This window comes from Podarcis muralis, chromosome Z, assembly GCF_964188315.1.
Source record: "Podarcis muralis chromosome Z, rPodMur119.hap1.1, whole genome shotgun sequence".
NCBI classification, from domain to species: Eukaryota; Metazoa; Chordata; class Lepidosauria; order Squamata; family Lacertidae; genus Podarcis; species Podarcis muralis.
Window position 1 is genome coordinate 38,566,388 of NC_135673.1, and position 11,299 is coordinate 38,577,686.

The following is an 11,299-nucleotide window of genomic DNA, read 5'->3' on the forward strand; positions in this document are numbered from 1 at the left end:
ATAAAACGAGCAATCGTTTTTTATGTCCTCCTAAGAATGCGCACACTGTGATGCAATTTCCTGTTGATTTCATAGCTGTGTCACCCCAACTTCTCTGTGAAAACAATCGAAACGCTGCTTTAATATGCTTGAAGTATCTAATTTCATTGCTATTTCATACACTGTCCGCAGGCCCCTTTTTTTTTTTTTTTTGAGATACCATTTTTCACAAGAATAATCAATGGCTATGTTGAAAGATTTATGGACTATAATTAGAAAGAGTAAAATGTACCATTCCATTATCTTTATTTCCCATGATAAAGAGGGCAGTGCTGCTAAAGTAATGCAGCCTTAGCCAACCTCGTGCCCCCCAGATGTTTTGTTCCCACCAACCCCATGGGACTACGATTTTGGACTGCATTTCCCCCCATTGAGCCTGATGGGAGCTGTGGTCCAAAAACCACTGGAGCACATAGGTTGGGGAAGGGTGCTGTGAGCATATTGCCAGGATCATGGGCAGCTGTTCAGAGTCCATGCCCATTGTTGTGCCATTCTTCCAAGCTATTTGGATCAAGCCACAAACATAAAAAGTTGTGTGATTTATCCCAAGTGTGTGCCTGGCTTCAAGAAGAGGATAGAAAGCCTGTTATGGAAGTGTAAATGACTTCACTTATTGCCTCTACGTTTTACAGAATTGTGTATAACCTTTACTTAAAGGGCACTTCCATGCTGCTAGTTGCTGCTTGCTGCTCCCTTAGGTAACAGCTACAGCCAATTTTTGCTGCCTATAATGAGAAACTATAATATATAATTTAAGCTATTTTCCAAACAATGCCCCTACTGAGTGTAATGCAATTAAATGGGAAACCTGAGTTGCAGTGCAGAGGCTTTACACAAGAAAAGTCTAACATTAGGCACAGGAGAACTAAAAGAAAGAGGTAATAATGAGCTGGTGAAAACATTAAGTATATTCACAAAAGAATATTTTTCTTCCTTGGCCCAGTAGAATTGAAAAGGTCCCTCCACTGGGTGATATTGCACAGCCATACAACAGTGTTAGGTTTACCAAATGTCATGTTTATCATAAACAAAACGTTATCTGTTGCCTGTGGTCTCTACCTACACAGCCAAAGGCTGTTTCAGAGAAAATGAAACTGCAGAATGTTAGCAAACTGTGCAACTTCTGGGAGAGAAGTGAATGGTCTCTTTGCCTAGGGAAAAGAATCAAAGAGTACATTGGGATAATGAAGAAAGTGAGGTCATAAGAGCTTAAAAACTGGGGACTGTGGAGGCAAGAAATTGGCAGAGATGATGAGAAAACAAATGGGCTATTCACATGTAGGGATGCAGGAGAAATTTGATTATGTTTGCATTTTAAGGCAAACCCACAAAATCTGCACTCTCTGAAACAATGCACAAAAAACACCACCAAATTTTACAGTGCAGTTCTGCAGCCCAGTAATTTGCATAGGGATGCATATATTATGGTAAAGTGTGCATAGAAACACATATGTTCATGAAAATACTGTGCAAATTTGCATTGTGTTAGGGGGAAATGCCTTGCAAAAATGTGTATATCAGTAAATATTGGCACAAAAATGCTGATGACTTATCAAGAGTGGTGCTCTGCTAACATTATTACCCTGGAAGAAGAACTGTGGTTGCCTAGCTCTCTATCTGACACCTTCCCTATCTGACACACAAATCTTTATTCTTCATCTCTCTCTCCTTCTCACCTATTTCCCTCCTCTGTTTTGTTCCTTATATTCACATTTATCTAAAAAAATTAAAATCAGATTTGTTGGTAATTCAACAAGTCCAAGACAGTAGTAACAAGGAGAAAATTCAACTATTAGAAGCCTCTTTTCTTTTCCCCTGTGAATTTTGTATCACCAAAAAAAGAAGAGAGATAGCTATTTTTTCAGACTTCTCAGTCTGATGGTGAATCTCCAGATACAGTTGGACTTCAGCTCCCACTGAACTTGGCCAGTGGTCAGGGATGATGGGAGTTCCTCCCCGTTGCTTCAGTTCTCTATTCTGCCTTCAGTTATCATTATTCTCCTCTTTATTGATATAGCTCTGGATAAAAATATTAATAAACTACAGATTTGGTGATAGTGGTGGTGAAAAGAGCTAAGGCTGCCAGAGCTCCCAAACCACCTCTTCTGAAGGCAAGCTGTGTGCATCTCACCTTGTCAGTCTCGCACCCAAAGTCTGCCGACTCGGAGGCAGCTTAATGATTTTCTGTATAGCCGACCCTGACCTTATTTAGGCGACGCTGATTGGAAGTCATTGTGTGAGCCTGGAATAAGCTTACACTGCTAGTTAGTGGTCCGGTTCAATGTCATCTGCATAGAAAGTGCAGATGTGACTTGAAATTTAAATGGGCAATTCTGCAGGCAGCAAAATCCTGGAGGGCTCACAATGGCCTGAAAGGACCATCCTGAAACCGGAATTGGCCAGTGTCGTTCATACTCACTGCTTGGAGCCACTTCTCACTGGCAATATTCTGCACTGCCATGCAAAGTTTGTAAATGTGCGCTCTCCGTATGGGATGCTGCACATGCGCAGTCCATACGGACGTCGTGCATGTGTCACCGGGCGATTTGCCCTGCCCCTTGGCATCCCGCCCCGGGTGCCAGAGAGGGTTCCTCCACCACTGGGCTTATTGTGTGGTTCATCTCTATCAGGATCATGGCCCTCCAGCCCACCTAGCAGCCCCAGTTCTATGGAAACAGCTTCAACACCTGTAGCAAATAAATACTCGTGGAGACAAAATCTGTACTCCCAAGTCTGGGTCATAAGTTTAAATGCCAGAATATTTCTCCCTGTGCTCAAGGTATATTTCCCGAATTAAAGTGTCAGTTCAGAATAGCAGCAAAGGAAATAGAGAGGCAACTGTCTAAATCTGGATTGTAAGCTCCTCGACGCAGCCATTTGTTTCCCTTACAGCAGAGATGGGGGACCTGGGACCCTCCATGGCCATGGTCTGGGGTGTGGGATCTGTAGTCCAATGATATCTAGATTTGCCAGCCCTGTATTAAAGTGTCATCTACATTCATAATGTACTCAAAAACAACAGGAGCAGCAATAACAAAATGTTGCCGTTCCTGATTTCAGTCAGTCGGTCAGTCGCATCCTCTTTCTGGATGTGTCATTCCATTCTATCCCCCCTCCCCAGAGTTCCATTTCCATAAGAATTAGCATTCCATGCCCATTGAGCATGCTCAGTCCCCACTGAGCTGCTTTTCAAGATTTTCCACCCTTAGGCGTTTCTTCCCTCTGCAAAGTCTGAGCCTCTTGCAAGCCTGCTGATTCCTTCTTGCGTGGGGTAAGAAAAGGTTCTACACTTGACCATTTCAGTCTTGGAATATTTGATAAATACACATTGAGCATGGTGACTATTTTGGGACGCAATGAGAAGCATTTGTTAGATGGGCACACAAATGGAGCCTAAGTACTACGAGGTTTAGCAAAAGTTGCTAGCTATGGGAGCCGAACAGAGCCTCCATTTACAAGAGGAGAATACCACTGAATATGATTTCCTGGGAGCCACAGCATGGAAGGCTCTCACCTTGGGGGATTGTGACCTTCCTGGAAAGGATCTGATAGCCAATGTGGGCATCAAGAGGCTGGAATTTATATACCCTTGTCTGATCCAGCACAGCTTTGCCTTCTAATGAGCAGAGTTCCTCTTATGCAACAGGGTTTCCTTAGGAACATAAGAAGATGCTTTATGGCAAGTGAGAGTATTTGTCCATCTACCTCAATACTGTCTACACTGACTGGCAGTGGCTCTCCAGACAACGGCCATTCCCAGTCCTACCTAAGTAATTTCGTTGTCCCCGAGAGGGGGCAATGACAATAAAGATTTATTATTATTATTATTATTATTATTATTATTATTATTATTATTATTATTATTATTATTATTATTATTATTATTACCTGGGGTTGCTGCAGATCAAACTTGTGACCTTCTGCCTGCCAAGGATGCATACTGTTTGAGAAGGTTCTCCTGGTGGTGAGGGAGTTATCCAAAATTATTATAGGGGTGGGAATGGCAGGTTGCAGCTGTAATAGGGAATTTTGGACACACACACCCTTCAGCTCTTCTATGAATAGAATAGTCTTCCACTTGTATTGTGTCATCATTGGATCCAAACCACGGGGGGGGGGGATTTGGCCACTCAGTTTTTAAAAAATGCCTAGAATGTCTGTCAAAACACTAGACATTTTAGAGGCAAGAACACCATATTCTATGGTAATGAGAAGATAGTCATTGACAGGGACATGAAAAACGCAACGCCCAGTCAATCCTGACAGTCACGAATCCTTGATAGAAAGAGGTTGTGATTCAAACGGTTCCCATTAGATGAGTCCACAATCCCTGTATTTGTCATTTGGTGAAGTTCATGAGAGACGCTAGACATGTGTCATCACGATTTGGGGAAGCTAGGCAGCAGATGAGAAGTGCCATACCCTGACCCTTAATTGCTGGGTGCAGGAATGTTAAATACTATTATGCCTTCCACTTTCTCACCCATCCCCTTCTTGGGTTGTAACGCAGACAATCACTAACTTTAACACTGCAAAACAGAATAAAACACCCAGTCAAAAAATATGCAATGTACAAACAGCTTGCGTTTGCACCACATGCTTTTAAACTTCAAGCAGATGGTCACAGACAGTACTTTTTGCATTTTGGGACATTTGATACCAGTGTTCACTCCTCTTTTTTTGCCTCCTTCTGCACCCATACATATGCCAAGTGAGGATAACACTACATGCATCTGATGAAGCAGGGATCTGGTTGAAGAAGCATGTGTCATAATAAATGAGTTAATGTTTAAGAAGCGACATGACTAGCATGTCTAACCCTCTGGCCATTTTTAATACTGGCCCTTTCACTGACTGTTTTCACAGAGGATAGATCTGCTGGTGGCTTAACAGTGGAGGCTGGTCCATTAGGATAAAGTGCCCCACCAACCTCAGCCTTCTCACCTACCTGTCTCCTGGCTTACAACCAGTCAAAGGGATGTCACTGCTTATCCTCTGGTGCTTCCTCATTCTCAGCATTTCCCTTGTGCAACTCAGGATGGAAGAGGCCAGGGACAAAACAATAAATTAGTTTTCTCTGCCTTCCTTTGCTCTGCCTTCACCTGCTGTTGGTCTCCCTGCCTACCAATCCTATTGAGCTGCTAATGGGAACCAATTAGAACTTTCAGGTTCTAAAGCAGTTGCTGGGTCATGGCCATAGCTCAGTGATCAGACTTTTCTAACACATTGTCACAGGAGTGTGCTGGTCTGTAATCACACAGTTCAAAGATAGTTAACTTTATTAGCAAAAAGAAGGATCTCCACAGACTTGACTGTGGAGGCTTAATGAGCAGAGCAGCTCATTCCCAGTGGTCTTATTCCATGAAAATCAGTTGCCAAGACTGAAAGTGCCCACCTCCTCAGGCTTTTTCCAAGCAATCAGAGACTGCGCCTGCATGAAGCCAACCACTCCTCTGCTCTTTTCATGCCTCTTCTGGTTCTGGGAGACTGAGGGGAAGGGGAGATTGTCGTAGCAAGAGGGGGAGACACCCGTGACTCTTCACCAGCCGGACTCACCTCTTACTCTTGGCCTCCCTCTTCTCCTGCTTCAGCTTCTGCCTCTGATTCTGGGCTTCTCTCTGCCACAGACTCTCCCAGCTCATTCAGCCCTGTTACCTCTTCAGCATCTGACACCTCCTCTTCCCTGTCTTCTCCCTCTTCTCCCTCTGACCACTCATCATCATTCCACCACCAATCCCTGGGCTCTGAGCCTTCCTTTCCTGGAGGTTCTCCAGCTAGTTCCTCCCACCATTCCTCTGCATCCAACCAGTCCATGACACACATATAGGAATCTACCTGGAGCTTCTTCTTCACCACCACCACTACCAATGATGACAACAACAACTACAACAACAACAACAACAACAACAATGCACTGCTTTAGTGACAGGTTTTCTTTCCTGCCTAGTAATTGGAAACAACTTCTCATTCTGATCCCATTGTTGAAGCCCCTAGCCGGAATCCAATCCAGAGGAAATATGTTTTAGGGGTTCAAAACACAGACACTGCAAAACACAGTGATGCTGCCCTAGCCAGGTAGGGACCATAGTTTAGTGATAGGGCAGCATCAATTTGCACACAGAATATCCTGGGTTCACTCCCCAGGACCTCCAGTTAAAACGAGCAGGAAGCAGGAAATGTGAAGGACCTTCTCCACAGACTCTGAGGGGCTTCTAAGTTGGGCTATAGCTTAGAGGAAGAGAGCACACTTTGCATGCTGAAGGTTCAAGGCCTAATTCCCAGGGACTCCAGTTGAAAGGATCCAGAAACAGTCAATGAGGAGGACCTCATTCTGAGTAGTCAAAGTAGGCAATCCAAGTTGGGTGGACAACTAGCTTGATGTGGTACAAAGCAGCTTCTTATGATTCCCCATGCCAGGTCCATTACAACTGGAAGTACTTAGTGCCTGGAATTGTTCTCATACAGTGACTTTTCCATGTCCCTGTTCAATATTCCTGATATATGGATATATGGAGAGACTCTCAAAGGAAGGCCAGACTCCACACAATTTTGAAGGCATCCCAGCAGTGATGACTATATTGACTTGTTGAGTTTTGCTGGGCAAAAGTGGCCTCCCAAAATTTTCCACCCTTATTGTGGGAGGCAAGACTGGGGAGGAGGATATTCAGATTAATCTCTGGGAGGGATGTGGAATTCTCTAACAGGTTTTGTGGTAGCAAAAAGAATTCCCAGAAAATTCTCTTTTAAGACATTTTGATTCAGGTTAATGCTGAATGAGACTGTTGCTCATTCATTCTGATAGAGGAAGGAAGCAATTGTCCAGGAGAAAAGGACCAGGAGAAGGAAGGTGTGCCCATTGCTTTATTTAATATTACTGAATTACTGAATATAAAACAATATGAAAATTGGGGGTGCTTAGCAGGAGCTGAAATTCTCCATCCAATTATTGGATTAAGAAACTGAGGAGGCCATTTTGTTGAATATTCTCCAGGGGAGAATCAACCTTTTCCAACAGTTCAGAAAAAGAAAAATTCAAAGAAATTCTGATAAAATTGTTTTTCTGAGAATTTCAGCCCAACTTTAGCCAGCTACCAGCAGAGAAAGGGATCTTTCCAGCCAATGGTGGTTGGTGCGTATCTGGGCTGCTAGGTGGAGTCAAGTAATTCTTGTTTGTCCCCCATCCTCTTCTCTTCTGAGTTATAAGGAGTGGACAGCTGGTAATCAGTGCTACCCTTAGAAAGGCCATAAGTAAGAAGTCATGCAAGCTGAGGTCACAACAAAGTTGGTTGGGCATTGCTGCATTTGCCTTTGTATAGCAGTTTCCACTGTTTCCACCATATTTGTTGTTCTTCATGCTCAATGTCCCTGCTCAAGCTATGCTCTCTCATACACTTACTTGGAAGTAAGCCCCATTGGCCTCCATTGAACACTTATCAGTAAAGGTGTGTAGAATCAGACTTCACAAGGGAAATTCCATTACTGAGTATGTTGCTGCATCCTTGTTGGCATCAGTGCAAAAAGTACACTGGTGTCAGGCACTTAATGAATTCTCTATAGATTTCAATATGCCAACGTGCCTTTTGTTCAACTTGCCTAGACATAGATTTGAACGAATCAGGATTGCTACACATCACAAGCTGGAGAAATGAGAAGCAATTTTTAAAAATGCAGGTTGTCAAACAGAATTCCTTTTTCCCTGGCATGAAAAAATGCCGGAGACTAAAATTATATATATTTTTTGCAATACATGTACAGTTTGTATTGGAGCAAATACATTTGCATCCTGACTGAACTAAATAAATATTCTCACAGCAATTCTGTGAGGTAAGTTAGGCTAAGAGAAAGTGACTGGCCCAAGGTCACCCAGTGAGCTTCAGGACTGAGAAGGGATTTGACCCCTGACCTCTCAGGTTTCTTGTCCCAACACTCCAACCACTACAACATACTGTTTTTTAAAACAAATTACTTCTGGAACCACATTTCCACCATCGTCCCCTTTTTTTGCTTTTGGCCCTTGTTGCTATCTGTTGCTATCAGTTTCTCACAAGAAGTGACTCCCATCCTAAATCTGAACCCTAATGCTTTCCTGCTCATTTTCAGTGACATTTTACTTAGAAAGCTTGTCTACACTGGGTTAGCAGTGAGTTCAAATGAACACAAGGGAACTTATTCCTAGAGGATCAGCCTCCATGTGTGTTTAGGACTTACAGGTCAATCCAACATATCAATCCCTGACAAGCAAGTGTCCCGTCCCCCCGCACACACCCACTGCCCCCGCCGTCAAGCATTTAGTTTAATAGTACTCCCAAGCAAGTGTGCATGACTGCCCTCGGTTCTCTCCCTTCAGCAAGCTGCGGGTGAGATTACTGCAATTTTAAAATAAACCTTTAAGAAGCTCCTTGCCACTTCCCAGTATGGTTCAAGGTTAATTATATTCATCAATGAGGCAATAAACAGCAGCAACAAAGAGGACCGGTGGCAGTGTCTGTGTGTGTCCCAACGTTTTCCATTCATCAAAGTTTGAACTTATTGATAAAGTCAGGGGAAAGGGAAGGTTTTGAGCTGGTTCATTTATCTGAAGACAAATTAGCACGCTCTACAGAAGCTACTGAAAATTCTCAGAGATGTGTCGGGGGGAAGGGGGGCAGTAAAAACAAGGTGAAGCACAAAAGACCTTGTTCCTTGGTGGGGGGGTGCATCTCATAAACAGGAAACGCCATTCACACACACACAAAATAGCAGTATTTAGCACAGTGTGATGTGTGTGAATTTTAGAGGAAGGGGTTTCATTCACTTAGGGTTAAAAAGCCCCAGCATTTTTTTAAAAATGAAACAAAGCATGCTTCCTAAGAACTGGACAGTATATTCATTTCCAAGACAACAGCAACAGTAAGGTTTATTTAAGAAGAGAGAGTTGGGAGAGAAAGAAAGAGTAAGCAGTTCAGGCCAAAGCTCACCTTTCTCATTAAAGTTTAGGCTCACAAAACCTTAACTGGGGGAAAAGGAAGCTGTTATATGCCAGGTCAGACCACTGGCCCATATGGCTCAGTACAGTGGTACCTCAGGTTACAGACGCTTCAGGTTACAGACTCCGCTAACCCAGAAATAGTGATTCAGGTTAAGAACTTTGCTTCAGGATGAGAACAGAAATTGTGCTCCGGCGGTGCGGCAGCAGCAGGAGGCCCCATTAGCTAAAGTGGTGCTTCAGGTTAAGAACAGTTTCAGGTTAAGAACGGACCTCCGGAAAAAATAAGTACCTAACCCGAGGTACCACTGTATTGTCTACACTGGCTAGCAGCAGTGTTCCAAAATCTTAGGCAGGGGGTATTCCCAGCCCTGCCTGGAGATGCTGGGAACGGAACCTGGGACCTTCTGCATATAAAGTGTGGATGCCTTACCACTGAGTTAAGGCCCTTTCCATACCCTGCTCTAACCAAGTATAAGAACATGCAACCAAAATAAATGCACATGGATACCCTGTCTGCTTCGACTTCTCTGCCATTCCTCTCTCACCCCCTGCCATGTCATATTTTAGACTGTAAGTTCCTCCAGGCCGGGACTTGTTCTCTTGTGCATTGCAATGTGCTGTGCACATTGATGGTGCTTTTTATATATGACAACAACAACAACGTTAGCAATAACTACAAACAATGACCATTAATAACAGCAATAACATGCAGCTGGCTTTCCTCAGCGCTGCCCTCTAAATCACCCACCTCTCAATGGACTCATCCTTGCTCTCCTCTGTGATCATCTGCAGCTCCTGTGCCTTTCTGTCCAGCTCTTCTTTGTCCCCTTCCTCCTCTCTGCCAGCTTTCGGTGCCTGCTCTGTGGCTTGCAGGTGCTCAATGAAGTTCTGCTGCTCAGGCCAAGTCTGGATCGGCCGGTGGGGCACTGGGGTCGGTCCAGGCACTGGTGCCAAGATGTTGTGTCGTATTGGGCTGTTGTTTTTCTTCAGCCCATTTCTGTCCCGCGAGTGGCTCTTCAGCCTGTTCTGAACTGGTGTCCCTCTATGCTCATATCCTTCCTGCTGCAGGCAACCTCCGGTGCCTGTGGAACTCTGAGAGGGGTGGCTGAACCATCTCCAGCGAAGCCTCAAGATCTGCTTCACGTCAAATTCCTTCTTCCCCGAGACTGACATCTTCACAAGTTGTGGAAGGGGAAAGAGAAAGAGAGAAGGAAAACACTGCTACAAAAAAAAATCCTGTTGTTCCAGAAAGGAAACAGACCCTGTGTTCGTCTCCTGTGTTTTTCAATGCCTCCGCTTCATCCTCTCCAAAATAAGGAACGAAAGGAAGAAATGCTCGTGTTCCTAATACTTGTCCTTCCCTTTCTCTCAGTGAGGCTTCCTCTGTATGTCGCGGACAGTTCTGCTAAGATCTTCCTAACTGTATAGGTGGGAATCCATCCTGACAGAATGATGAGGTCAGATCTTAAACAAGTAAATCAGCTTAGCGCAGGCAAGCATCTGCTATTACACTACCCGGTGGCTCAGCTCACACACACTCAAGCAACCAGCACTGTAGAGCTACACTATCATCCTAAGGGATCTTAGCCTGCAACCTCAGCTGCATGTAAAAAAGAAAGCAGTTCATACTTTATTCCACACACACACACACACACACACACACACACACACACACACACACACCAAGGCAAGCCAAAATGCCTCTCCCTCACACCAGGGCTGCAATCCTATATACGCTTCCCTGGAAGTTAAGCCCCACACATAGGGTCAGGATGCCTTGTTGCACAACTTTAAGCCTTCTTACGTGTAAGCAAACGCCACTCAGTGAAATCAAATCTGGTTCATTTCCAAGTCAGTTGAGGAGGTTTAGGGATGTGATACAAGATTTTATAAGGGGTATTAATGGGAGGATGTTTCTAAGTAGGTTTTTAATGCTCGGTTTTTCAGTGCTGTGATTCTCCAGCAGTTCAGTTTATTCTTAAGAATATCTTTCATATATTCCTTGTTTTCGTTATTTGTTTTTTAAAAGTGAAATAACTAGAGGCAGGTAGCCCTCAAGCACCGTACAATATTACTGTAAACGAAATGAACAGCATTTAATTTTAAATTCAATGGCATAGTCCGGCATAAATGCGCTTTCTTTCTCTCCCCCAGGGTCCCCCAGTTTGTAGGCATAGAATTCTGTGGAATTTACCTTCCCTATAGGAAGGACTGCAGAGGAAACTTGAAACATTCAGATGAGATACCCTCCCTAAAGAAGCATATCTATGGAAAACACAACACTGTTTCCTG

General features: G+C 43.8%; 1 protein-coding gene across 4 annotated transcripts in view; it reads right to left on the minus strand.

Moving 5' to 3' along the window:
- The window catches only part of KLHL4 (kelch like family member 4), a 44,605-nt gene extending 34,425 nt beyond the window's left edge, over positions 1-10,180 (minus strand). For all 4 annotated transcript variants that reach the window (XR_013391267.1, XM_028715442.2, XM_028715441.2 and 1 more), the window contains exon 1: positions 9,756-10,180. Coding sequence is in view for 3 of the 4 variants with exons in the window: in XM_028715442.2 (XP_028571275.2) it covers positions 9,756-10,180 (425 nt within the window). In the remaining variant the exon portion in view is untranslated. The remainder of the gene's footprint in view (positions 1-9,755) is intronic.
- Positions 10,181-11,299: the final 1,119 nt, after the last annotated feature.